This window comes from Lepidochelys kempii, chromosome 13, assembly GCF_965140265.1.
Source record: "Lepidochelys kempii isolate rLepKem1 chromosome 13, rLepKem1.hap2, whole genome shotgun sequence".
NCBI lineage: Eukaryota > Metazoa > Chordata > Testudines > Cheloniidae > Lepidochelys > Lepidochelys kempii.
In genome coordinates, this window is record NC_133268.1 from 32,276,747 (window position 1) to 32,304,729 (window position 27,983).

At 59.7% G+C, this 27,983-nt stretch overlaps 1 protein-coding gene across 13 annotated transcripts; it reads right to left on the reverse strand.

Annotated features, from left to right (window-relative positions):
* Positions 1–738: 738 nt before the first annotated feature.
* Positions 739–27,939, reverse strand: VWA5A (von Willebrand factor A domain containing 5A). Of its 13 annotated transcripts, XM_073310114.1 has the most exons (19): positions 27,655–27,842; positions 23,145–23,204; positions 22,654–22,856; positions 22,208–22,252; positions 20,240–20,462; positions 17,259–17,431; positions 16,507–16,621; positions 10,726–10,898; positions 10,489–10,577; positions 10,191–10,335; positions 9,552–9,631; positions 8,831–8,945; positions 8,538–8,702; positions 5,150–5,253; positions 4,634–4,842; positions 3,615–3,749; positions 2,196–2,332; positions 1,472–1,598; positions 739–1,049 (listed from the first exon to the last, which is right to left on the reverse strand). In XM_073310114.1, exons 1-19 carry the CDS (start codon positions 27,665–27,667, stop codon positions 970–972), a joined length of 2,391 nt encoding a protein of 796 aa, XP_073166215.1. In that variant the 5' UTR covers positions 27,668–27,842; the 3' UTR covers positions 739–969. The 13 variants fall into 13 exon arrangements, 11 of the variants coding, with proteins under 11 accessions (XP_073166215.1, XP_073166216.1, XP_073166210.1 ...); XR_012154723.1 differs by lacking the exons at positions 739–1,049; positions 1,472–1,598 and adding an exon at positions 2,950–3,053 and having other exon boundaries at positions 2,251–2,332; positions 27,655–27,846; XM_073310115.1 differs by lacking the exons at positions 739–1,049; positions 1,472–1,598 and having other exon boundaries at positions 2,243–3,053; positions 27,655–27,846.
* Positions 27,940–27,983: the final 44 nt, after the last annotated feature.

Consider the following 27,983-nt stretch of genomic DNA (forward strand, 5'->3'; position numbering starts at 1 on the left):
TTATAGCTGTTACACATCAGGATGACAACCCCCATCCCTCCAGACTGCCCGGGGGAGCTGGAGCTGGGCACCCAGCTGCCATCTGGGCCCAGAAAATCTCCCCCCGTCTTTTTGCTCTAGAATTGTTCCTTCCAATTTCAATGCCCTGGGCTGGCAACATCAGGGCCTGGCCCCACAGCCGCTGGGGCTCAGCACAGGAGACTTGGCTGCCGGAGCCCACGTGGCTGTCAGCGTCAGCAGCGTGGGGGGCGGGGGGGGGGGCCGTGTGAGCAGGGGGGAGAGCGTTTGCTGCTTCCCTGTCCCATCACAACACCGCTGTGGCCTCGCTCCAGGCAGGGCTGGAGGTTCCCGAGCTGCAGGGGCATTGGATGCCTGGTTCCCAGGTATCTGAATGGGAACCACGTGCCCAGCGGTGGCTGAGCAGGGGCTGATTTTCCAGGCCTGGCTGCTCCTTCTCCTGCGGGAGCAGAGACCGGTTGGGGGCGTCAGGGATCCGCACAGACCCCACAGCTAAAACCTGCTAAACCCTGCCCATGGCCCATGCCCTGCGTCTGCCACCTGCACCCCATGTGCTCCCCGCTCTCCGGGGCTCCTCCCGGCCCTAGCCAGCCGCCCCGGTGTCCGGGTCCAGCTGCTCAGGGCAGGCCGTCCCTGACCCTGCTGGGAACCCAGTGCCCTGGGGAGCCGTGGGGAGTGCAGAGCCCCGGGACCCCAGGCAAAGCCAGGCAGACAGACAAACCCGGGGAACTGCTTTATTCCAGCGAGGGGCTGGCAGAGACAGGCTCCGCCCGCAGCACTAAGGGCCTGTCAGTCTGGTGTAAGTTACAGGGTCAGTGTAAACAGTTTTCGTTAAACTTATGCAAACCAATTGGCTGCTCTTAATTTAGGATCCCTGGGGGGGCTCTGCATGGCTGGAGGCCCAGGGTAGCTGGGGGGAAGGGTGCGGGGGGCAGGAGGCGGGGCGGGGGCTCAGAGACTGAAGACGGCAGGCCCAACGCTGCAGCCCAGCAGGGTGTTGGCGGCTTCCAGGCATTCGCTCAGCTGGGGCCCTGCAATGAGAAGAGGGTCAGGGGGAGACATCAGTCTGGGGGACAAAGAGCAGAGAGCTCACAGCCCGGGGGGAATGGGACGGGGAGCAGGGGGCTGGGAGCCTGTCTATCCTGGGACTGGAGGCTTCTGGGGGTCTGGCTGGGGAGCCAGAGGCTGTTAGGATGCCGGGGGGCAGGGGACCCTGGGACCAATGGGGGGCAGGATCTCAGGGCTGTGGTTCGCAGGACGGTGGGGTCCCATGGAGTAGCGGTGGTGCTGTGGGCCTGGAGGATCTCGTGTGGGGCGCTGGGCTGTGGGACATGGAGGTCTCAGGGTGGGCTGGGCTGTGGGACAGAGGGTCTCAGTGGGGGCTGGGCTGTGGGGCAGGGGCTCTCTGGTCGAGGCCCTGGGCCCTGCTCCCAAACGCCCACTCCCCTCTCACCTGCGCGGCCCTGCACCCAGCCCACAGCCTTGGCCTCCAGCAGCTCCCACTCGTCGCGCTGCCCCGCAGCCCGGCCGTGCAGCCAGACCACGGCCAGCACCGTGGCCCAGACGCCGGGGGGCACGTCCTGTGGGGGGGAGAAGAGATACTGCCTGAGACAGCGCCCAGTCTGGGGACCCCGCTGTCCCTCCGAGCTCTGCCCCCATCCTCCCTCTCCCTAATGCTGCCCCATCCCCCCACTCTAGGGACCCCACCCCCCGGACTGCCCCATCCCCCCGGGGATCCCCCTGCACTTCCCCAGTGTTCCCCCCATCCCCTGCCCTGGGGACCCCCCAATCCAGCACGCTCACCCCTTCCCCAGGCTCAGAGGATTCCCAGCCCCCCGGCTCTAGCACCGTGGACCCCCTACTCAGATGCCCAGTGGCATTCCCGGGGCTAGGGAGACAGCCTCGGAAAGGACCCAGCCTCGGCCTCCCCATGTCCCCCCCACAGCGCTGGGCTCCCTCGATCCAATGCGCTGATCCCCTGTAAGGGGGTTTCTAACTCCCCTCTGTGGGCCTGTCTTCCCCACTGGGCTCCAGGTTCAGGGGTCATTGGATCCAGTCGCTCTTAGACCCCACCCTCAGTCTGGGTCACACACAGTCTCATCTAGGAGCAGAGAACAGGCCCAACTCATGGCACCTGCCCTGCCATCTCTCCCCTCTCCTCTGCCCCCCACACTCACCTGACTGGGCATCCTCCCCCTGGCATCGGTCTCGCTCACCCCCAGCGCAGTGGCCAGCTGGGGGTCCAGGTCCCATGATCCGTCGGCATTCTGCAGAGACACCAGCCTCAGCAGGGGAGACTCCTCTGGCGCCCGCTCTAGGGAGAGACGTGGGGAGATGGCTCTTGCACAGGGTTATGGATACAGAACAGCAATGTGGCCTGTCCAGGCTGAGGGACAGCCAACAAGCTTAACTGTGACCCCCTGTGCATCCTTAACTCTGCCCCTCCATGGACATCCTTAACTTTGCCCAATCCTTTATCTGCTCCTCAGCACCCTTAACTCTGCCCCTTCCTGCACCCATGGGATGACAATTAATTTGCAGTTGGAGTTAGGAACCAAACTTCCTTGGGCCCCATGAATGTCTCCGCCCCAGTCATTAATCTCACAATCCCAGGGTGTTTCTCAAACACAATCTGACCCCGGGACCATCCCACACTATAGCCTGCAATACAGACCTATGTTCAGGGAGACACAGAAGCGTCTAAGGGTATAGGGGAGATGGGATGTTACGGAGTCTATACGATATTATAGCCATACCTGGGCCAGGGTTATGGGACACAGTTAAGGTTACCTGGGCTACTGCAACTTTGTATTTCCAGACTCTTCCAATTCAGGTTTTAAGGGTAGCCTTAACTTTAAAATTCTGCCTTTTGTGGGCTTCTTCGTTTAGAAACCAGACGGTGCCAACCACGATCTGTGCCCCTGAACTCACCTGTACAAACATCCAAGCCTGGGCCCAGCGTCACAAGGTATTTTTGTCTGGGAATTTAGCTGCGTGTCCATTTCAGAGAAAACTGCTCAGCGACATTTCTGTTCCTAAAAAGCAACTGATTACCCCCTCCGCTGCCCAGTTGCCCCCCCCTTAGCTCACTGATACAAACTCACACCCCAAATTCCAGTTTCACAGAGATTTTTGCCTGGAAGTTTCCTTATTTTTTTTTTTTCATTTTGTTGCAAGATAATTTGTGTCACAACACTTAAAAAACACAGCTGCGGACTCCCCCTCCCCCAGCGTCACACCGGTGTTTTGCCCAGGAAGTTCCTTCGGATCAGATGTCGCTGTTAAACACTTGCCCAGCTCCGGGACCATCAGGGCACGTCTGTCTCGGATCCAAGGAAGTGTCATCCTGGCGTTTGCCGCCCGCCTCGAGTCCTGACTCCCAGCCCCTGCCCCCCTCACCTTTCTGGGAGGCAGTCTCTGGCAGGGTGTCGTGTATGCAGGACTTCCTGCCCTCGCGTCGGGGGCTCCCCTGGCTGAGCTTTGGGATGGGGAGGGAGTCAGGAGGCACGGTGCTGGGGGAGGAGACAGCCAGTACTGGCCCTGGGGAGCTCTGGGGGAGAGTGCCCTGGAGGGGATGGGGGGGGAGCGGCTCTCACCTGGCACATCTGAGCTGTCCTCAAAGTCGCAGACCATGGCGCAGTCCATGGACACATCGGAGGGCCCTTGGGCCCAGGCCATGGGCCCAGGGGCAGAATAACACATCTTCTGCAGGGGGGTTGCAGCCCCAAAGTCTGGGGGGGAGATGGACAGACAGAGTGGGACAGACAGACATGCGAACAGAGACAAGCTAAGAGAAGGAAGGGAAATCCCCCCACCCACGGCACCCAGAGCGAACGCAGCACTGGGACCCCTCCCCCATGCCCCCCAGCTGGGACCCCCTACATCGAGCCCCATCCTCCTCTCCCCCCAGCTCCCTCAGAGTCAGGATCCCCCCTAGCCCCTTTCCCACAGGCTGGGGCCCCCCTGAATCCAGCCCCTCCCCTGCAGCTTCCCCCCAACTGGGACCCCTCATCCAGCCCCAGAGGACACGGGGGTGGGTGCTGCACCCCATGAATGAGGGCAGGATGCTGGGGGGGGGGCGGCGAGAGGCCCCCACTAGCCAATCCGGCTCATGACAGCAATGTGCCCGCCCCTCTGGTCCCTGCCTCTGTCTGGGTCCGACTGTCTGATTCTCGGTCTCTGCCCCAGTCTGTTTGGGTCTCTGGTTCTGGGTCCATCTGTCTGTCCGTACGTTCCACAGGCCCCACTCTCCCGGCTGGGATGGGTCAGGCCCCGTGGGCTGTCCCCGTCCACCCAGCCAGCGCCTGCCACTCCCCCCTGCCCTGGGAACGGGGGCACTGGGGGGCAGCACAGCCCCATGGGAGCTGGGGCAGGGACAAGAGCAAAGGGACATTAGCCCATAACTGTGATGCCCCCCTCCCCAAGCTTCAGGGTCCCTCCTCTCACACTGGGATCCCCCTGTTCTGGGATCCTTCCCATAATTCCCTCCCCCTTCCCTCACCCTGGTGCCAGGTTCCCCCAACAGTGCCAGGCTGGTTCCTCCTCCCACCCGAGCCCGCCCCCCCACATGCTGATCCCTCCCCAGTGCCGGGATCCCCGGCCCGTCCGGGGTTACCTGCCAGCGGGATGTCCCGTCTCACCAGCGGCCCCTGCACCGGCTGCCCCCGCTCCGTGTCCACCCCCACGTAGGCCGTGAGGGAGCAGATGACCCCTGAGGCCAGGCTGGTCGCCAGTGCCCGGTGCTGGTCCCCCTCCGACCCGGTGTCCATGGCCCCCTCCAGCTCCAGCAGCAGCCATTTGGCTGCCAGCCGGTGAACGGGCAGCCTGTGCCGGGGACAGAGTCGCGGGGTGAGCCCTGGACGCCTGGGTTCCTGCCACCGTGGGGAGAGGAGTAGGGGCTAGTGGGATAGTGTATTGTTGGGGGGAGCCAGGACTCCTGGGTTCGATCTCTGGCTATAGGAGGGGAGTGGGGTCTAGTGGTCACAGCAGGGAGTCTGGGAGCCAGGACTTCTGCTTCCTTCTGTGACCTGGGACAGGTCCCATCCCATCTCTATTCTGTTGGTGGTGGGGATGTGGGGGGCAGGACCCGGTGGCTTGGTGAGGATGTGGACCATGGGAGTGTTGCTGTCACCTGTCTCCATCTTGTGGCTGCAGGGGGAACTGCAGCATCTCCTTGTAGGTCTGGTCCTGGACGTGGTACTGCAGGGTGACGCCCCCCACGGCAGTGTCTGGGGGCTGCGGGCAGAGAAAGGGGGTCAGAGGTGGAGTGCGAGGGGGGAGAAGACGCCTGGGGACCCTCCCAGACCCAGGTTACAGAACAAAGGAAAATATGCTTGATTCACAGCAGTTGGGAGTTGTCTAGTCAGCCAACAGCCATCATTAGGATCAGGAGTTAGCGACCCCCTTTGAGATCAATGGGGCTGGGGTAGCAAAGAAGCCTCCAGCCCAGTGGTCACTGGTAGGGGACAGTTATCGATCCCCACGGAGGTCATGTCTACGCTACATACGGCAGTATACCTATGTCACTCAGAGGTGTGAAAAATCCACACCCCTGAGCTCCAGCGCCCTGAGCGACGTAGTTACACTGACCGTAGCCCCCCGTGTCGACAGCGCCGTGTTGGTGGGAGAGCTTCTCCCATTGGCTTAGAGCATCTTCACCAGACATGCACCAGTGTTGCAGCTCCGCCAGTGTAAATTTGTAGTGTAGACCTGCCCTGAGATCAATGCAGCCAGGCTAGTGCAGAGACCTGCAGCCCAATGGCCATTGTTAGAGGTCAGAGTTAACAATCCCCACTGAGACTGATGGGGCTGGGGTGGCACAGAGACCCCCAGAAAAATGGCCATCATTCGGGTTCAGAGCCAACAATCCCCACTGAGATCAATGAGGTTGGGGTAGCAAAGAAACCTGAAGCCCAATGGCCATCATTAGGGACCAGAGTTAACAATCGCCACTGAGATCGATGGGGTTGGAGTAGCACAGAGACCCCCAGCCCAATGGCCATCATTGAGAACGTAAGAGCAGCCATACAGGGTCAGACCAAAGGTCCATCTAGCTCAGTATCCTCCTTCCAGCCGTTTAAACCTGCTGCCTATTAATTTCATTTGGTGATCCCCCTAGTTCGTGTGTTATGAGAAGGAGTAACACTTCCTTATTTACTTTCTCCATACCAGTCATGATTTTATAGACCTCTGTCATATCCCCCCCTTAGTCATCTCTTTTCCAAGCTGAAAGGTCCCAGTCTTATTAATCTCTCCTCATTCAGAAGCCGCTCCATACCCTTAATAATTTTTGTTGCCCTTTTCTGAAACTTTTCTAATTCCAATATATCTTGTTTGAGTTGGGGCGACTAGCTCTGCACACAGTATTCAAGATGGGGGCATACCAGGGATGTATACAGAGGCAATGTGATATTTTCTGTCTTATTATCTAGCCCTTTCCTAATGATACCCATCATTGTGTTTGCTTTTTTGCTGCCGCTGCACATTGAGTGGATGTTTTCAGAGAATTATCCACAATGTCTCCACGAAAAGGAGGACTTGTGGCACCTTAGAGACTAACCAATTTATCTGAGCATAAGCTTTTGTGAGCTACAGCTCACTTCATCGGATGCATCCGATGAAGTGAGCTGTAGCTCACGAAAGCTTATGCTCTAATAAATGTGTTAGTCTCTAAGGTGCCACAAGTCCTCCTTTTCTTTTTGTGAATACAGACTAACACGGCTGCTACTCTGAAAAATGTCTCCAAGATCTCTTTCTCGAGTGGTAACAGCTAATTTAGACCCCACCATTTTAGATGTAGAGTTGGGATGATGTTTTCCAACGTGCATTACTTTGCATTTATCAACATGGAATTTCATCCGCCATTTTTTTGCTCAGTCAGGTTTATATCATTTTTGGTGGTGCCCAGAAAGGGTCCAAGCAGAGCTGTCCAGTCCATAAGATGGACCGGGGCAACTTCCCCGTGGGTACCCGTGCTTCAGGGGGACGTGGGGTCCAGGGCGGCTTGGGGGATTAGCAGGGGGCCTGGCGCTGGCAGCAGCGAGCGACCCGGCCCCGGCCCACTCTCCAGCGCTCTGTCCAGCCGGCTCCCGGCGTCGCTCGGGGGAGGCAGGGCAGGGGCGCGTGCTTTGGGAAAGGGGTGGAGTGGGGGTGGGGCTGGGTCACTTGCTGCTGTTGGAGCCAGGCCCCCTGCTGACCCCACAGGCTGCCCTGGACCTCGCGTCCCCCTGAAGTGTGGGCCCCACAAAGCGCAGGGCCCAGGGTGGTTGCCCTGGTCCGTCCTATGGACGGGATGGCTCTGATTAAATATAAGCCCAAACATTGGTGGAGCCGTGCCCACGTTCCTGAATATGGGTGGAGCATGGGCACCACAGGCCCATATAACTTGCTGCCTATGTTGTGAGATCCTTTTGTAGCTCTTCGCAGTCTGCCTAGGACTTGACTGTCTTGAGTACTTTTGTATCATCTGCAAATTTTGTCACCTCACTGTTTACCCCTTTTCCCAGATCATTCATGAATATGTCAAATAGGTCTGGACCCAGTACACACCCCTATTTACCTCTCTCCATTCTGAAAACTCACCATTTATTCCTACCCTTTGTTTCCTGTCTTTTAACCAGTTACTGATCCATGAGAGGACCTTCCCTCTTATCCCGTGACAGCTTACTTTGCTTAAGAGTCTTTGGGGAGGGACCTTGTCAAAGGCTTTCTGGAAATCTTAGTACACTATATCCACTGGATCCCCCTTGTCCACATGCTTGTTGACCCCCTCAAAGAATTGGAGTAGATTGGTGAGGCATGATTTCCCGTCACAAAAACCATGTTGACTCTTCCCCAACAAATTCTGTTCATCTCTGTGTCTGACAATTTTGTTCTTTACTCTAATTTCAACCAGTTTGCCTGATGCTGAAGTCAGCCTTATCGGCCTGTAATTGCCGGGGTCACCTCTGGAGCCCTTTTTAAAAATTGGTGTCACATCAGCTGTTCTCCAGTCATGTTTAGTTTATCTGTCTGTTCCAAAACCTCCTCTAACGACACCTCAAGCTGGGACAGTTCCTCAGATCTGTCACCTAAAAATAATGGCTCAGGTTTGGGAATTTCCCTCACATCCTCCACCGTGAAGACCGACGCAAAAAATTCATTCAGTTTGTCCGCAATGGCCTTGTCGTCCTTGAGTGCTCCTTTAGCACTGCGGTCGTCCGGTGGCCCCACTGGCTGTTTAGCAGGCTTCCTGCTTTTGATGTTCTTAAAATTTTTTTTTGCTGTTAGTTTTGGAGTCTTTGGCTAGCTGGTCTTCAAATTCTTTTCTGGCTTTCTTAATGATATTTTTACACTTCACTTGCAGGAGTTTATGCTCCTTTCTGTTCTCCTCACTAGGCTTTAACTTCCACTTTTTAAAGGATGCCTCTTTACCTCTCACTCCTTCTTCTAGAGTTACCACCCAGGAGAGGGTGGGAGGTTCCTGGCTCAGTCACTGATCCTGAGCCCTGGGGGCGTCCCGGGGGGGCTCGCTCTCTCACCTGTGGCTGTCCGCGGAGCCGGGCGTAGATGAGGCATCGCTGCCCAGGGAAGATCACCTCAGGGCCCCGGCCCAGCAGCTCCGCCTCCATCCCAGGGGGCAGATCCCAGCTCAGCGAGATCCGGGTCACGGCCGGCTGCAGGGCCTGCTTCAGAGACTGCAGCGCCTGGGGGAGAGACCAGCACACACAGGGTGGAGCCAGGACACCAGGGTCCTATCCCCAGCCTGGAGGTGGGCATGGAGACTGGTGGGTTTGAGCAGGATGGCTGGGAGCCCGGACGCCTGGGTTCTCACCTTGGGCTGCATGCGGTCCTGGCCTGTGATGAACTCAGCGCTGCCCCCTGCTGCCCGGGCGATGCCTTTGACCAGAGCTGTGGAGGCCCCTTCCCCAATGCCGAAGGAGAAGCACCTGCAGGTGGGCAGTGTCCGGGGGGAAGAGGTGTGTGTTAGAGACAGGAGGGGGAGGGGCAGAGCTGGGGGGGCCCATTCAGTGCTGAGGGGCAGTTGGGAGAGAGAGAGGCCAGTAGGGCTGGGGGCAGGGTGAGATGAACAGATGGGCAGATGCTGGTGTTGAGGGTTTTTCGGCTGGTAGGGCTGGGGTGCAGGATTGGGGAGACGATGGGACAAAGGTTCTCCATGCTGGCAGGGCCGGAGGGAGAGAGTATGAGGTTGCTGGGGGGTCGCCAGGTCAGCAGGCAGCTTTGAGGAGATAATGGAGGGCAGGGTTGGGGGGTGCTGGAGGTTCCCAGGCTCGGGGGAGAGAGTTTGGGGCTGCTGAGGGTGTCCATGCTGGCAGAGCTGGGGGGCAGGGTTGGGGGGTGCGGGGTAAGGGTTAGGTTAGGGTTTGGGGCATCTGCCCTGGCTTCCGACAGTCTGACCTGAGGTTGGCACTCTTAGCTGGGAGCCACTCCGCACACCGTGACAAGGTTGGGGGGAATCTAGGGGGCAGAGGTGCTGGGAGGCAGGGCTGGGGGGCACGGTGGGAGGGATGCTGGAGGGCAGGTGCCCCCATTACCTGTGCGTCCCCCGGTGATGCTGCACCTCGGTGATAACCTCCTGGGTGTTCACCACCTCCCCGTCCGTGAACACGAACAGCTGGAGGGGGAGAGACGCTGTCAGAGCCGGGGACCCAAAATCCCTCTGGAGACACCCCCTCCCCCTGGGAATAGTGGCAGCCCCCAGAGAGCCTGTCCCACTGACCCCCCTCCCAGAGACCCCCAGCGGCACTCCTCCCTCCCTCCCAGAGGCCTCCCCGGGGGTGCTGACATACGGGGACCCCTGACTAACTGGGAACCCAACTGTCACCTCTTCCCTGGCCCCTGGAGACACTAACCCGCCTGACTGCTGTGGGCACCTTTCTGGAAGCTCCTTCCTGCCCCCCACCATGTGCCCTCTCTGCCCCCTGGTTGCAGGGCACCCCCCAGTGCTGCCCCCCAGCTCTATACAGAGGTACCCCCTCCGGCTCCTGCCTGCCATGCCCTGCTCCCATCCCCAGGTGCACCAGCCCCCTGTTGCCCCTAGTCCTACTCTGAGCCCCCCAAGTCCTGATCAGCTGGCTCCTGGCTCCCAGCCCCTCTCCAAGCGCCCCCTATCAGCTCCCACCAGCCTCAGTCCCTCTCCGAGGCCCCGGGATGCCCTGTGGCTGCCCCGATACCTGGCGTGGGTGCCCGTCCCGGCAGGGGCTGCGGTAAATGGCTCGTAGCGGTGCCAAGATCTCGGTGCCCCCCAGGTCAGCCTGGAGCTGCTGGACGCGCTGCAAGGACTCGGCCATGGTCTGCTGGGTGTATCCCACACTCTGCCTGCGGGGGATGCCGAGGGGTCAGGGGCCAGGACAGGTGGAGCCAGGGACACCCTGACCCCAGCCAGCCCTGCCCCCAACCCACAGACACCCAAACCCCAGCCTACCCTGCCCCCTAACCCAGTTAGCAACCCCCAGCCCCCCTCCGACTCACGGGTAGAAGGACTCAAACTGAGACCCAAAGCCGTAGATGTTGAAATAACAGCCCAGGGGCAAACTCTTCAACAGCAGGACCAGGGTCTCCTGGGGATGGACAGATGGACGGAGTCACTCCTCTGGTCCAGCCAGCCTGGGCTCCCCCCTACCCCCGGTTCTGCCCCCCGCATGCCCAGCCAGCCTGAGCTGTTCTCCTCCACAGGCCCATCTAACGCGGCCTCCCACCTGGCTGTACCTTGGCGCTGTCGATGCGCTGGGGGGAGTAGTCTCGGCCGTCCATGGGGCACTCCATGCTGCCGGAGCGGTCCAGCAGGAAGATGAACTCCCCGGCAGGGCTCTGGCCCAGCACTGCCTCGGGCAGGCTGGGCAGCAGGGTCACCATCAAGGCCGGGTCGCCCATCAGGGAGCCTGCGGGGAGATGGGGCCAGCCCCAAATGGGGTGGGCATGGGGTGGAGTCCTGTGAGCCTGCGAGAGCCCCCAGTCCCTCCTGACTGCCCCAGAGCCCCACCTATGTCCCTCCCACACACTGCCCTCCCTCTAGATCCCCCACTGCCCCCAGCCCCTCCAGTAACCCCCAACTGCCCCAGAGCCCCACCCCCACTCCTCTGTCCCTCCCCCGACTTCGCCCTCCCCACAGATCCCCCACCATCCCCAGCGCCTCCCAACTGCCCCAGAGCCCCACCCCGTCCCTCCCCCCAGACCTCCTTCTCATAGATCCCACACTGCCCCCAATTCCCAGGCCACCCAGGGGCTTGCCCTTCCATCACCCGTTCTCCCCTGTATCCCCAAACCTGCAGTGCACCCCAGTGTTTACCTGCTCTCAGGAACTCCGCCCTCCCACTCCCAGCTCCACTGAGACCCCCCTGCTCTGGCCCCCCAACACCTCATCTCCAGCTCCTTCAACACCCACCCATAATCATAAGAAGGACCAGACCGGGTCAAACCTCCATCCAGCCCAGTATCCTGTCTGACAACAGTGGCCAGAGCCAGGCGCACCAGAGGGAATGAACAGAACAGTGAGTCACCAAGTGATCGATCCCTTATCGCCCATTCCCAGCTTCTGGCAAACAGAGGCTAGGAACACCATCCCTGCCCATCCTGGCTAATAGCCATTGATGGACCTATCCTCCATGAATTTATCTAGTTCTTTTTTGAACCCTGTTAAGGTCTTGGCCTTCACAACATCCTCTGGCAAGGAGTTCCACAGGCTGACTGTGCCACTGTGTGAAAAAATACTTCCTTTTGTTTGTTTTCAAACTGCTGCCTATTAGTTTAATTTGGTGACCTTTGGTTCTTGTGTTATGAGAAGTAAATAACACGTCCTTATTTATTTTTTCCACACCAGTCATGATTTTATAGACCTCAATCACATCCCCCCTTAGTCATCTCTTTTCCAAGCTGAAAAGTCCTGGTTTTATTAATCTCTCTGCATACAGAAGCTGTTTCATACCCCATATCATTTTTGTTGCCCTTTTCTGAACATTTTCCAATTCCAATGTATCTTTTTTGAGTTTGAGCGACCACATCTACACACAGTATTCAATATGGGGGCGTACCCTGAATTTATCTAGAGCAGCGTTTCTCAAACTGGGGTCCGCGAGGGAACTCCATGGCGGCTGCGGGCCCCGCTGATCAACTCTTCCCCCTCCCTCCCTCAACTCCTCCACGTGGAAGCGGCTGCCAGCTCCCTGTGGCCCCGAGGCGGCCAGTGAGGCTCCACTCACTGCCCCCACCCAAGTGCCGGCTCCGCAGCTCCCACTGGCCAGGAAGGGGCAGGGCAGGGCGTCCCCAAAAAATTTTAAATCAAAATGGGGGTCCTCGGATTGCTGAAGTTTGAGAATGGCTGATCTAGAGGCGATATGATATTTTCTGTCTTATTCTCTAGCCCTTTCCTAATGATTCCTACCAGTCTGTTCGCTTTTTTGACAGTCGCTGTACATCAAGTGGATGTTTTACCCCCGGGGGGAATTCTGCACCACTGCGCATGCACAGAATTTATGTCCAGCACAGATTTCTTTGCTTCCCCTCAAAAAAAAAAAAAAAAAAAAAAAAAGAGGACTTTCTGACGGGGAAGCAAAGGGAAGCCACGAGAGTGGTCCTGTGACCCTCCCCAGCTGCAGGTTTCAGGTTCCCAGGGCAGCCAGTAGAGCGGTATATCACTGTGGGGCAGGACTGGGGAAGACCCGGCTGATGGCTCCGACCCTGTGCTGGGTTCAGCTGCTAGTCCCGGCTGGGCTGGGGAGGGCGGGACTTCCTCTTCCCCTGCAAGGCATCCGGGGCCGGGTCAGACCCACCCCCAGATTTCTCCCCTGACTGCAGAAAGCTCTGCAAAGTCCCCCCCACCCCCGCTGGCCCCACTTCCTGCACCCTTTGCTCCTCATCTGCAGGGGGAGGGATCCCTGTACAGGGAACGGTTCCTCCACCCGCCCAACCCCCTGCATCCAGACTTATACCCAGACCCTCCCGCCAAGCCTCACCCCCCTGCACTCGGATCCCCACCCCACTGAGCCCCACTCCCCCAGCATCTGGACCCCCCCCCGGATCCCCCTTCTCCAGACCCCCCTGCAGAGCTCTATCTCCCCCCACCACCAGACCCCACCCTGCTGAGCCCCAACCACCTCCACCTGGATCCCCCTGCAGAGTCCCATTACCGCTGCACCCAGAACCCTCCAACAAGCTCCTGTGCATCCAGATCCCCCTGTCCACAGATCCCCCACTGAGCCGCCCGCACCCAGACTGCCCCACACAAAACCTTCTCAACCCACACCTGGATCCCCCTGTGACGAAGTGGGACTGTTCTTAATGTTTCCTCTGAATAGTGTGGGAGTGCCTCAGTTTCCCCAATGCAGTTCTTAAGTATCTAGGTAGTGGGATAAGGGTGTATGATCGTTGCAGAGCCCTAGAGGGCAGGTGTGTGCAGGGGTCTGGACACAGAGAATGGCTGACACCCTGTTTCCTGGCAACTGTTGGCCTGGGCCCTTCCCCCCTGCAAGGTGAGAGCTAAAGGGTCGGAGAACAAAGGAATCAGGCGACCTCCTGGCCCTGGAAAGGGACAAAGCCCAGAGGAGGGGAGGCTGGAGGGAGTTTCAGTTTGGGGCTGGCTGGAGACATGGAGTGAAGGGCAGACATGGTTGTCTGGCTCACGGCCCCCCAAAATGGACCCAGCTGAGGGGTCTGGTTTTCTGCACCTACAAGCTCTGTTTTAGACCATGTTCCTGTCGTCTAATAAATCTCTGGTTTACCTGCTGGCTGAGAGTCATGTCTGACTGTGAAGTTGGGGGGGCAGGACCCTCTGGCTTCCCCAGGAGCCCCGCCTGGGTGGACTCGCTGTGGGAAGCGCATGGAGGGGCAGAGGATGCTGGATGCTCCAAGGTCAGACCCAGGAAGATGGAAGTTGTGTGAGCTGCGTGTCCTGCAGACGGGCTGCTCACAGAAAGGCGACTACCCCAGAGTCCTGACGGGCTTCATGGGGAGCAGATCCAGAGCATCGTCCAGGGACTCCGTGACACCCCCACACTTGGATCCTTCCTTGCTGAGCCTGCTTTCCTACACCTGGGGCGCCTGGCACGGACGGGCAGGGCCCTGGGATGTTTCTGGGCCAGGCCCTGTCCTTGCGCTGTGTCAGGGTTGGGTGCAGCCTCACTGCTGAGTCCGTGTCCCGGAGGGAGCTGCACAGTGAATGTTTATGCAAAGTTTATGCTCCTTTCTATTTCCCTCAATAGGATTTAACTTCCACTTTTTAAAGGATGCCTCTAACTCAGGGGGGGACAAACTTTTTGACCCGAGGGCCACATCGGGGTGGGGAAATTGCATGCAGGGCTGGGGCAGGGGGTTAGGGTGTGGGAGAGAGTGCAGGGAGTGGGAGGGGGTGCAGTGTGCAGGAAGGGGCTCAGGGCAAGGGAATGGGGTAGAAGAGGGGTGCGGGGTGTACGAGGGGGCTCAGGACAGGGGGTTGAGGTGCAGAAGGAGTGCAAGGTGCAGCAGGGGGCTCAGAGCAAGGGGCTGAGGTGCAGGAAGGGTGCAAGGTGCAGCAGGCGGCTCAGGGCAGGGGGTTGGGGCGCAGGAGGGGTGCGGCAGGGGGCTCAAGCAGGGTGTTGGGGGTACGGTGGGGGCTCAGGGCAGGGAGTTGGGGCGCAGGAGGGGTGCGTCAGGGTGTTGAGGTGCAGGAGGGGTGTGGGGTGAAGCAGGGGGTTTAGGGCAGGGAGTTGGGGGGCGGGGTGCAGGACGGGTTTGGGGTGTGCGCTCTGGCCCAGCGCCGCTTACCTAGAGAGGCTCCGGGGTGGCAGCGGTGTGCACCGGGGCCAGGGCAGGCTCCCTGCCTGCCTGCCCTGGCCCCGCGCCACTCCGAGAAGCGTCCAGCACCACGATCCTGCGGCCCCTAGGGGAGTGGGGGCAGAGGGCTCCGTGCACTGCTCTTGCCTGTGGGTACCTCCCCCAAAGCTCCCATTGGCCGTGGTTCCTTGTTCCCGGCCAATGGGAGCTTCCGGGAAGGTATCCACAGGTAAGAGCAGCTCATGGAGCCCTCTGCCCTCCCTCCCCCAGGGGCCACAGGGACTTGGTGCCGGATGCTTCCCGGAGCGGTGCCGGGCCAGCGGTGCCACGGGGGTGGCAATCCCGCAGGCCGAATCCAAAACCCTGAGGGTCAGATCCGGCCCGCGGGCTGTGGTTTGCCCACCCCGCCCTACTTCTTTTACTTTGTTGTTTAGCCACGGTGGCACTTCTTTGGTTCTCTCTGTTTTTTAATCTGGGGTATACATATAAGTTGAGCCTCTATTATGGTGTCTTTAAAAAGTTTCCATGCAGCTTGCAGGGGTACCACTTTCTGCACTGTACCTTTTAATTTCTGTTTAACTAACGTCCTCATTTTTGTGTAGTCCCCCTTTCTGAAATTAAATGCTACCATGGTGGGCTGCTGTGGTGTTTTCCCCGCGTGTTAAATGTTACATTTAATTATATTATGGTCACTATTACCGAGTGGCCCAGCTATATTCACCTCTTGGACCAGATCCGGTGCTCCACTAAGGACTAATCAAGAATTGCCTCTCCTCTTGTGGGTTCCAGGACTAGTCATTTAAGATGTCAAGAAACTATCTCCGCATCCCGTCCTGAGGTGACATGTACCCCGTCAATATGGGGATGGTTGAAATCCCACATTATTATTGAGTTTTTTATTTTAATAGCCCCTCCAGTCTCCCTGAGCATTATCACAGTCACTATCACCATCCTGGTCAGGTGGCCGGTAATATATCCAGACTGCTATATTCTTATTATTCGAGCATGGAATTACTGTCCACAGTGATTCTCTGGTACAGTTTGGTTCATTTAAGATTTGTACTTCATTTGATTCTCTGCTTTCTTTTACATAGAGTGCCACTCCCCCGCCAGCACGACCTGCTCTGTCCTTCTGATATATTTTGTACCCTGGTATTACTGTGTCCCATTGATTATCCTCATTCCACCAAGTCTCTGTGATGCCTATTATATCAATACCCTCATTTAATACAAGGCACCCAAGTTCACCCATCTTATTATTTAGACTTCTAGCATTGGTATATTAGCACTTTAAGAACTTGTCACTTTTTAGCTGTCTGCCATTACGTGATGTAATTGAATGGGACTTTCCTTTAGTTGACTGTTTCTCATCAGATCCTACAGATCCATATTTTATCATCTTCCATCCTCTCCTCGGTACGAGGACATAGAGAGCCTCCATCAATAGATCCTCCCTCTGTCTGAACCACGTGCTCCTCTGCACCTGTCGGCTTCCCCCCAGCCCTTACTTTAAAAACTGCTCTAGACCTTTTTAACCCTGCCCCCAGATTCCCCCTGCACCCCTCTGAGCACGCAGCCCCATCAGCCCTATGACCCCCCCATTCCCCTACCATCCCCCTCACTGCCCCGGGACCCACGATCCCAAATCACCGACCAGAACACTCCTCCCCCACATCCCTCCCCCTTGGATCCCCCCATTCCCACCCCGCCGGCCAGGGGCATCAGGGTGCAGGACCCCCCCACCTGGCTCTGCTCCGGGCAACCCAATCTCCAGCACTGCGCTGGGTTTGTGCGGCTCCGCGTAATACACCAGCAGCTCCACGTCTCGGTCCCATGGGGGGGCCTCGGCCAGTGACACCTGGTAGGGCGACAGACACAGTCATCTAGCCATGGCTCCTGGGGGGCAGGGTCCCGCTGGGTCTTGTGTCAGGCTCAATGCCCCCCATGCAGCCAGAGGGGAGGGAGCAACTCTGGGTTAGGTGGGAGGGAGAGAGGGAAAAATATCGCAAGGGCAACACGGGGACTTGGCTCTTCTTGCGGAAAACACTGCAAAAATTCTGACTTTGTTGGGCTAAATCTTTCCAATTTGGAGGTGATATTTTTCCACTCCCCCCCTATTTTCTTTCATTGAAAATCAAGGAGAATGAAACTCCCAGAAAGCAAAGGGAACCAGGGCCCCTCGAATGTCCAGGATTTCACCCCCATGGACTGGTCTCAGCCCCTTGAGATTTTCCCCAGAGAAAGCGGGCAATTCCCCAGATCCACTGGTGTTGCTTGACCCTCTCCCCCGCAACCCCATGCCTTCTGGGACCCACCCCCTGCCCCATCCCAGAGCTCCCACCTCTGTAGATGCCCACCCAGGACCCACACCCAGACAGTCCCCTGGCACCACCCCTCAGCCCAGAGCTCCCATCACCTCCCTGCTCAGAGCTGCCCCCCAATACTGACCTCCCAGTGGGGATGGACGAGACTCAGGTGTCCGGGTGAACACTTACCTGGGCGGTGGTTCGGTTCCCAGATGTGTAGCTCAGGGGGGAGAGGGAGCAGTTGGAGAGCACACGGTCGATGCCGTGGGGCGACTGCAGCGTGGCACTCAGGCTCAGGGTGTAGGGCAGCTCCCCCTGCGGGACTCGTGGGACGCCCTGGGTGACATCCTCCCCATCCCACCCTGCAGAGAGAGACACAGGGTGAGCATGGGGCCCAGGCAGAGAAAGATGCATCCTGGAAGTGAATGCCTGGCTGTGAAGATGGTGTCGCCAGGAGGGCTTTGGCTTCCTTAACCATGAGATGCTGTTCCAGGAAGGACTGCTAAGCAGAGATGGGGTCTACCTAGCGTGGAAGGGGAAGAGCATATCTGGATACAGACTGGCTAACCTAGTGAAGAGGGTTTTAAACTAGGTTTGAAGGGGGCAGGTGATCAAATCCCACAGGTAAGTCAAGAAGATGGAGACCTGGGAGAAGGTTTAGAATTTGGGGGGGGAACATGGACTGTTATAGGAGGGATAAAGGAGAGACAAGACAGAACTGGGTGGGGTGGGGAATCAAACAGTATCTTAGATGTCTGTATACTAATGCAAGAAGTATGGGGAATAAGCAGGAAGTTGCAGGGGGGAGGTTTAGGTTGGATGTTAGGAAAAACTTTTTCACTAGGAGGGTGGTGAAGCCCTGGAATGGGTTACCTAGGGAGGTGGTGGAATCTCCTTCCTCGGAGGTTTTTAAGGACAGGCTTGACAAAGCCCTGGCTGGGGTGATTTATTTGGGGTTGGTCCTGCTTTGAGCAGGGGGTTGGACTAGATGACCTCCTGAGGTCCCTTCCAGCCCTGATAGTCTATGATTCTATGAACTCGAAATGCTAGTAAATAAACACAACTATGACACAGATGGCATCACGGAGACTTGGTGGGATAATACGCACGACTGGAACATTGGTCTAGAAGGGTACTGCCGGCTCAGGAAGGACAAGCAGGGAAAAAGGGAGGAGGTGTTGCCTTTTATTTTAAAAATGGATCCACTTGGACTGAGGTTGAGCTGGAAATAGGAGACAGACCTGTTGAAAGTCTCGGGGTAAGGATAAAAGGGGTAAAGAACAAGGGTGATGTCAGGGCAGGGATCTACTACAGACCACACAGCCAGGAAGAAGAGGTGGCTGGGGCTTTTTTTAATCAACTAACAAAATCATCCAAAGCCCCGGACCTGGCGGTGATGGGGGACTTTAGCTCCTCAGACATCTGGTGGGAAAATAACACAGCAGGGCACAGATTATCCAACAAGTTCTTGGAATGTCTTGGAGACAATATTTTAATTCAGAAGGTGGAGAAAGCTACCAAGGGGGGAGGCTGTTCTAGATTTGATTTTGACAAATAGGGAGGAACTGGTTGAGAATCTGAAAGTGGAAGGCTGCTGGGGTGAAAGTGATCATGAAATGACAGAGTTCATGGTTCTAAGGAATGGTAGGAGGGAGAACAGCAAAATAAAGACAGTGGATTTCAAGAAGGCAGACTTCAGCAAACTCAGGGAGTTGGCAGGTAAGAGCCCATGTGAAGCAAGTCTAAGGGGAAAAACAACTGGAGACAGTTTGGCAGTTTTTCAGAGACGTTATTAAGGGCAGAAGAGGAAACTATCCCACTGCGTGTATGAAAGACAGGAAGTACGGAAAGAGACCACCCTGCCTTAACCAGGAGATCTTCAATGATCTAAAAATCAAGAGTACTATAAAAAGTGGAAATTAGGTATAATTACAAAGGATGACTATAAACAAACAACACAAGTATGTAGGGACAAAATTAGAAAGGCCAAGACGCAAAACGAGATCAAACTAGCTAGAGAGATAAAGGGTACAAATACTACAAAGAAGCAAGAGCAAGGACAGGGTAGGCTCATACTCAACGAGGAGGGGATAATAACAGAAAATGTGGAAATGGCAGAGGTGCTTAATGACTTCTTTGTTTTGGTTTTCACCAAGAAAATTGGTGGTGATTGGACATCTAACGTAGTGAATGCCAGGGAAATGACTGCCTAGGATAGGAGTACTGCGGAAAGGGATCTGGGAGTCATAGTGGACAACAAGCTAAGTACAGTCAACAGTGTAACACTGTGACAAAAAAAGCAAACCTCAATCTGGGCTGTATTAGCAGGAGTGTTGTAAGCAAGACACGAGAAGTAATTCTGCTCTACTCTGCATTGATTAGGCCTCAACTAGAGTATCATGTCCAGTTCTGGGTGCCACATTTCAGGAAGGATGTGGACAAACTGGAGAAAGTCCAGAGAAGAGCAACAAAAATGATAAAAGGTCTAGCAAACATGGCCTATGAGGGAAGATTGAAAAAATTGCGTTTGTTTAGTCTGGAGAAGAGAAGACTGAGGGGGACATGATCACAGTTTTCAAGTATGTAAAAGGTTGTTACAAAGGAGGAAGAAGAAAAATTGTAAGAAGCAATGAGCTTAAATTGCAGCAAGGGAGGTTTAGGCTGGACATTAGGAAAAGCTTCCTGTCAGGGTGGTTAAGCACCGGAATAAATTGCCTAGGGAGGTTGTGGAATCTCCATCACTGGAGATTTCTAAGAGCAGGTTAAACAAACACCTGTCAGGGATGGTCTAGATAATTAATCCTGCCATGAGTGCAGGGAACTGGACTAGATGACCTCTCAAGGTCCCTTCCAGTTCTCTGATTCTATGGGGGGTGTGGGCTATTGGGGGGGATGGGGGGATGCTGGGATATCAGGGGAAGGCCCGGGGGGGGGTCCACATACCCTGGGGTGGGGATTGCAGGGCTGGGGGGGCACTTACCATGGGGCACACAGTAGTGGTCTATGAGGGTCTATGTGGGTCTTTCCCTGTGGGGTACATAGCAGGGGCTAGGAGGTCGCAGGGGGTTACAGGCTGTGGGGTCACTCACTGTAGGGTGCGCAGTGGGGGTGTTGGGAACTACAGGTCTCACCAGGCAGGCTAAAGTGGCAGGGGGATCTGTGAGTCTCACCATCGGGCGTGTAGCGGGGACGCAGCACGGCCGGCAGCACGTAGCGGGCGGCCCCATCAGGCTCCAGCGGCAGCTCGCAGACGTAGCGCAGGGTCAACGCTGCCTCCTCCCCGGGGGGCAGGTTCCCCAGGGAGCAGCTGAAAATGTCGCCCGCGGCCCCCTCCTGCTGCAGCAGAAAGGAGCTCTGCCCCCCGGCCAGCGCGTCCCCGTACAGCTCCTGCGCCTGCCAGAGAGACAGGGTCATCCCGAGATCCCCCTGGCCCCTGAGATTCCCCTGCCCTACCCCCGGGCTAGCATGTCCTCATACAGGTTACTTCTGGGGGAATTCTGCACCACTGCGTATGCCCAGAATTCACGTCTGGTGCAGACTTTCCTCCCTGCAGATAATAATTCTTCCTAAGAAATACTGCAGTTCCACCTTTCTTCCTCCAGAGGCCGCTGTGACACCAAAACAGCCAGGGCGCTGGCTCTGTTCATCACAGCACGCTGCCCGTGGAGCCAGGTTAGGACAGAGTGGGGCACACGGGGCTGCAAGGGGCGTCACGGAGAGGGGTTCAGAAGGGCTGGTGGGGGCGAGAGACTGGGCAGTGGGCTCAGGAGCTTGTGGGGTGACACCACTGAGCCAGGGACTGAATGGGAGGGGGGCTGCAGGGCCACATGGGAACAGGGAAGGGGGATGCAGGGACACACAGGGATGGGGGAGGAGGCTGCAGAGACCGATGTGGGGTGTGGAGACGGGGCAGATGTGGCTGACTGAATGGGAGAGGATTGGTGTGAGCCAGGGTCTGCCTGCGGGAGGCTCCCCAACTCCCTAAAAATCCGCCACTCCCCACAAAAAACCTGTTCTATACTTCTCCCATCCACACCCAACAACCCTCCCGATTCACTCCAGGCTCCTTGCCTCTTCCTCAGCTCCTCCGTTACCCCTGACTCCCATAAGCCTTTGTGCCGCTTCTGAGGCATGCAGGAAATACAGTTCTATACTGGGGGCAGGGATAGCTCAGTGGTTTGAGCATTGGCCTGCTAAACCCATGGTTGTGAGTTCAAGCCTTGAGGGGGCCATTTAGGGATCTGGGGCAAAAATTGGGGATTGGCCCGTGTCATAAATATAAAGGGAAGGGTAAACCCCTTTAAAATCCCTCCTGGCCAGAGGAAAAATCCTCTCACCTGTAAAGGGTTAAGAAGCTAAAGGTAACCTCGCTGGCACCTGACCAAAATGACCAATGAGGAGACAAGATACTTTCAAAAACTGGGAGGAGGGAGAGAAACAAAGGGTCTGTTGGTATGCTGCTTTTGTCGGGGATAGAACAGGAATGGAGTCTTAGAACTTTTAGTCAGTAATCTAGCTAGGTATGCTTTAGATTATGATTTCTTTAAATGGCTGAGAAAAGAATTGTGCTGAATAGAATGACTATTTCTGTCTGTGTGTCTTTTTTGTAACTTAAGGTTTTGCCTAGAGGGATTCTCTATGTTTTGAATCTAATTACCCTGTAAGGTATCTACCATCCTGATTTTACAGAGGTGATTTCTTTACTTCTATTAAAAGTCTTCTTGTAAGAAAACGGAATGCTTTTTCATTGTTCTCAGATCCAAGGGTTAGGGTCTGTGGTCACCTATGCAAATTGGTGAGGATTTTTACCAAATCTTTCCCAGGAAGTAGGGTGCAAGGGTTGGGAGGATTTCGGGGGGGAAAGACGTGTCCAAACTACATTTCCCAGTAAACCCAGTTAGAGTTTGGTGGTGGCAGTGGTTATTCCAAGGACAAATGATAAAATTAATTTGTACCTTGGGGAAGTTTTAACCTAAGCTGGTAAAAGTAAGCTTAGGAGGTTTTCATGCAGGTCCCCACATCTGTACCCTAGAGTTCAGAGTGGGGGAGGAACCTTGACAGCCCTGCTTTGAGCAGGGGGTTGGACCAGACGACCTCCTGAGATCCCTTCCAACCCTGATATTGTGGAAAAAAATTACCAGAATCTTTTTTTCGGTCTGTGTTGTTACAGATGTACTTGCTGGCTGTATTTTGAAATAAATTACCAAAATAATGGAAACTGGCATGATTACATTGTGTTATTTTGACCAAAAAATATGCAGAATTTTAAAATATTGTGCACAGGATTTTAAATTTTTTGGTGCCTGATTCCCCCATGAGTAACAGCTCCTGCACCTCCTGAAGAGACAGGGTAAGCCTGAGATCTCCTTCTCCCACGAGATCCCTCTGCCAGCATGCGCCTGCTGGGAGAGATGGGGTTACGCCGAGAGCCCCTGCCCCCCGACATCCCTCTGCCCTGCCCCCCGGCCAGTGCGTACCCATACAGCTCATGCGCCTGTCGGGAGAGACGGGGTCACCCTGAGCTCCCCCCAGCCCTGCCCCCCCCGGTACCGTCTCTCCCCCCGGGATCTCTGCCCCCCGGTACCTGTTTCTTCTCGCGGAGTTGGGCCTCAATGCTGGCGCCCCCCAGGCGGGCTTGGAAGGCGTAGACGGCCGCCTCGGCGTCCACGGGGAACACGAACACGGCCTCCACGGGCCCTGGCTCATCGTTCCTGTAGAGCAGCTCACAGCCCACATCAGCCACAAAGCCGCGGATCAGCACCGTCACCGAGCCGCTGCGCAGGGGCACTGGGGGGAGGGGTACGTCAGCCAGGGGATCCCCACTTGGGCGCCAGGGGAGGGGGACGTTAGCCAGGGGCCCCTCTGACCACCCCTATGAGCTCCAGGGGAGTGGGACTTCAGCCATGGGCCCCTCTGACCCCCATGGGCGACAGGGAATAGGGCTGTCAGCCATGGGCCTCTCGGACCCCCCGATGGGTGTCAGAGGAGGGGGACGTCAGCCATAGGAACCTCTGACACCCCCATGGGCGCCAGGGGAGGGGGGCGTCAGCCAGGGGACGCCCCGCCCTGACTCACCCGGCTTGTTGGAACTGTTCAGGAGGCCGCAGCTTGTCATCTTGGTACGGGGTCGGGGATCTGTGCTGGGAAAGGGTGTGTGGTGAGATACAGGGTTTCCATGGAAACTGACGAGCACAGGGTGTCCCCCCAGCAATGACTCCAAGACCCCAGCCCCGCTCCCCTGCTCAGCCAGGTCATGTGGCAGGGAGTCCCGCAGGCTCTCAGGCCGAGCTCAGAGATCAGAGTGACAGCTCCTCTCGGGCCCCCGGTCCCATACATGGCGCCAGCCCCCAGCAAGTAGGGGCAGGCAGGGACCGGGGCACAGCTGGGAGCTGGATGGAGAAATGTATGCAGGGGGGGGGGTGGGGATGGATGGACAGACTGATGGGAGGGGGGTGGGGATGGATGTTTGGATGGAGGGAATGGCTGGGAGAGGGGTGGAGAAATGTAGGGGAGCCTCACAGGGCCCTGCGCGTCTGCTGCGGGGGATGGGATGTCCCGCTTGCCAAGAGTGAGATGGATACACCCCGTCTTCAGGGCTCTCAGGGGAGCCAGACAAACAAAATCGGAGAGTGCAGGGGGGTGAGGACGGACAGATGGACGGAAGGGCGGTTGGCAGCGCGGCGGGGGCTGAGGATGGACAGACACATGGAATAGGGGGTTGGACAGTGTGGCGGGGGGCGACGCTGGACAGACAGATGGAAGGGGGGTTGGACAGTGCAGGGGGGTGAGGCTGGACAGACAGATAGAATAGGGATTTGGACAGTGCGGCGGGGGGTGAGGATGGACAGACGGACGGAAGGGGGGCTGGATAGTGCGGTGGGGGGTGAGGATGGACGAAAGGGGGGTTGGACAATGCGATGGGGGGTCTGGGGTGAAGATGGACAGACGGATGGAAGGGCGGTGGACAGCGTGGCGGGGGGTGAGGACGGACAGACGGACGGAAGGGGGGTTGGACAGTGTGGCGTGGGGTGAGGATGGACAGGTGGATGGAAGAGGGGTTGGACAATGTGGTGTGGGGTGAGAATGGACAGAGGGACGGAAGGGGGGTTGGACAATGCGGTGGGGGGTCTGGGGTGAAGATGGACAGACGGATGGAAGGGCGTTGGACAGTGCGGCAGGGGGTGAGGACGGACAGATGGACGGAACGGGGGTTGGACAGTGCGGTGGGGGGTGAGGACGGACAGAAAGGGGGCTGGACAGTGCGGCGGGGGGTGTGGGGTGAGGACGGACAGGCGGACGGAGGGGGGGTGGACAGTGCGGCGGCGGGTGAGGACGGATAGGCGGACGGAGGGGGATGGACAGTGCGGCGGGGGGTGTAGGGTGAGGGCGGACAGGCGGATGGAGGGGGGTGGACAGTGCGGCGGGGGGTGTGGGGTGAGGACGGACGGGCGGACGGAGGGGAGTGGACAGTGTGGCGGGGGGTGTGGGGTGAGGGCGGACGGAGCGGGGTGGACAGTGCGGTGTGGGGTGAGGACGGACGGGCGGACGGAGGGGGGTTGACAGTGCGGCGGGGGGTGTAGGGTGAGGGCGGACAGGCGGATGGAGGGGGGTGGACAGTGCGGCGGGGGGTGTGGGGTGAGGACGGACGGGCGGACGGAGGGGAGTGGACAATGTGGCGGGGGGTGTGGGGTGAGGGCGGACGGAGCGGGGTGGACAGTGCGGTGTGGGGTGAGGACGGACGGGCGGACGGAGGGGGGTGGACAGTGAGGCGGCGGGTGTGGGGTGAGGACGGACAGGTGGATGGAGGGGGGCGGACAGTGCGGCGGGGGGAGGACGGACGGGGGGGCGGACAGTGCGGCGAGGGATGTGGGGGGAGGACGGACAGGCGGACGGAGAACAGTGCAGGGGGGGAGGGCGGACAGGTGGACGGACAGGGGCGGACAGTGCGGTGGGGGGAGGACGGACAGGCGGACGGAGGGGGGAGGACAGTGCGGCGGGGGGTGTGGGGGGAGGACGGACAGGCGGACGGAGAACAGTGCGGTGGGGGAGGGTGGACAGGTGGACGGACGGGGGCGGACAGTGCGGTGGGGGGAGGACGGACAGGCGGACGGAGGGGGGAGGACAGTGTGGCGGGGGGTGTGGGGGGAGGGCGGACAGGCGGACGGAGGACAGTGCGGGGGGGGGAGGGCGGACAGGTGGACGGACGGGGGCGGACAGTGCGGGCGGGGAGGACGGACAGGTGGACGGGGGGGCGGACAGTGCGGGGGGGAGGACAGACAGGCGGACGGGGGGGCGGACAGTGCGGGGGGGAGGACAGACAGGCGGACGGAGGGGGGCGGACAGTGCGGGGGGGGGAAGACGGACGGGGGGGCGGACAGTGCGGGGGGGGAGGACGGACAGGCGGACGGAGGGGGGCGGACAGTGCGGGGGGGGGGAGGGTGGACAGGCGGACGGGGGGGTGGACAGTGCGGGGGGGGAGGACGGACAGGCGGACGGGGGGGCGGACAGTGCGGGGGGGGAGGGTGGACAGGCGGACGGGGGGGTGGACAGTGCGGGGGGGGAGGGCGGACGGGGGTGGTGGACAGTGCGGGGGGGAGGACGGACAGGCGGACAGTGCGGGGGGGGGGGAGGACGGACAGGCGGACGGGGGGGCGGACAGTGCGGGGGGGGGAGGACGGACAGGCGGACAGTGCGGGGGGGGAGGACGGACGGGCGGACGGGGGGGGTGGACAGTGCGGGGGGGGAGGACGGACAGGCGGACGGGGGGGCGGACAGTGCGGGGGGGGAGGACGGACAGGCGGACAGTGCGGGGGGGGAAGACGGACAGGCGGACGGGGGGGCGGACAGTGCGGGGGGGGAGGACGGACAGGCGGACAGTGCGGGGGGGGAGGACGGACAGGCGGACGGGGGGGCGGACAGTGCGGGGGGGGAGGACGGACAGGCGGACGGAGGGGGGCGGACAGTGCGGGGGGGGAGGACGGACAGGCGGACGGAGGGGGGCGGACAGTGCGGGGGGGAGGGTGGACAGGCGGACGGGGGGGCGGACAGTGCGGGGGGGGGAGGACGGACAGGGGGGGCGGACAGTGCGGGGGGGGAGGACGGACAGGCGGACAGTGCGGGGGGGGGGAAGACGGACAGGCGGACGGGGGGGGCGGACAGTGCGGGGGGGGAGGACGGACAGGCGGACAGTGCGGGGGGGGGAGGACGGACAGGCGGACGGGGGGGCGGACAGTGCGGGGGGGGCGGACGGACAGGCGGATGGGGGGGCGGACAGTGCGGGGGGGGAGGACGGACAAGCGGACGGGGGGGGCGGACAGTGCGGCGGGGGGAGGACGGACGGGGGGGCGGACAGTGCGGCGAGGGATGTGGGGGGAGGACGGACAGGCGGACGGAGAACAGTGCAGGGGGGGAGGGCGGACAGGTGGACGGACAGGGGCGGACAGTGCGGTGGGGGGAGGACGGACAGGCGGACGGAGGGGGGAGGACAGTGCGGCGGGGGGTGTGGGGGGAGGACGGACAGGCGGACGGAGAACAGTGCGGTGGGGGAGGGTGGACAGGTGGACGGACGGGGGCGGACAGTGCGGTGGGGGGAGGACGGACAGGCGGACGGAGGGGGGAGGACAGTGCGGCGGGGGGTGTGGGGGGAGGGCGGACAGGCGGACGGAGGACAGTGCGGGGGGGGGAGGGCGGACAGGTGGACGGACGGGGGCGGACAGTGCGGGCGGGGAGGACGGACAGGCGGACGGAGGGGGGTGGACAGTGCGGGCGGGGAGGACGGACAGGCGGACGGGGGGGCGGACAGTGCGGGGGGGAGGACAGACAGGCGGACGGAGGGGGGCGGACAGTGCGGGGGGGGGAAGACGGACAGGGGGGGCGGACAGTGCGGGGGGGGAGGACGGACAGGCGGACAGTGCGGGGGGGGAAGACGGACAGGCGGACGGGGGGGCGGACAGTGCGGGGGGGGAGGACGGACAGGCGGATGGGGGGGCGGACAGTGCGGGGGGGGGAGGACGGACAGGCGGACAGTGCGGGGGGGGGAGGACGGACAGGCGGACGGGGGGGCGGACAGTGCGGGGGGGGAGGACGGACAGGCGGATGGGGGGGCGGACAGTGCGGGGGGGGAGGACGGACAAGCGGACGGGGGGGGCGGACAGTGCGGGGGGGGAGGACGGACAGGCGGACGGGGGGGGTGGACAGTGCGGGGGGGGAGGACGGACAGGCGGACGGGGGGGCGGACAGTGCGGGGGGGGAGGACGGACAGGCGGACAGTGCGGGGGGGGGAAGACGGACAGGCGGACGGGGGGGGCGGAGAGTGCGGGGGGGGAGGACGGACAGGCGGACAGTGCGGGGGGGGGGAAGGACGGACAGGCGGACGGGGGGGGGCGGACAGTGCGGGGGGGGAGGACGGACAGGCGGACGGAGGAGGGCGGGCGGGGGGGCGGACAGTGCGGCGGGGGCCGGGGGGCGGGTTGGACCCCGCAGGGTGCAGGTTTCTTGCTCTGGCTCCGGTCCGAACACCCCCTCCCCCGTCGCGGGCCCCGCTGCCAGAGCCGCGCTGCCCCCTGCCGGGCAGAGCCGGACCTGCCTGTCCGGGTCATAGACCCCGCTCCGCTGAGGGGAGTCCCCGCGGCTGGGGGCCGGCCAGTGGGGCGGGGCTGGGCCGGGCCGTGACTCCAGCCCCCCGGCCCTTGTGTGCCCAGCTCGCGGGGTGGGAGCAGGACCCCTGGGTCCTGCCCCCGGCTGGGGGCCCCGGCCCCGAGGCGAGGGGGCTCTGGGGGTCCTGCGGCCCCGTTACCTTCACTCGCCCGCCCCGTGTCGCAGCGGCTGGGAAAGCGAAACCAACCACCCCTGTTCCCGGATAGCCCCGCCCAGCCCAGCCAGGGAGCGTCTGCAAACTCCCCGCCCCAGCTACTC

Excerpts from the sequence above, each read along its gene's own strand:
- VWA5A (XM_073310108.1), bottom strand. Across the intron at positions 8,703-8,830 it reads AGGACCGCATGCAGCCCAAG|GCGCTGCAGTCTCTGAAGCA; the intron begins GTGAGAACCCAG and ends TCTCTCCCCCAG. Across the intron at positions 3,750-4,633 it reads ACGGGACATCCCGCTGGCAG|ACTTTGGGGCTGCAACCCCC; the intron begins GTAACCCCGGAC and ends TCTCCCCCCCAG.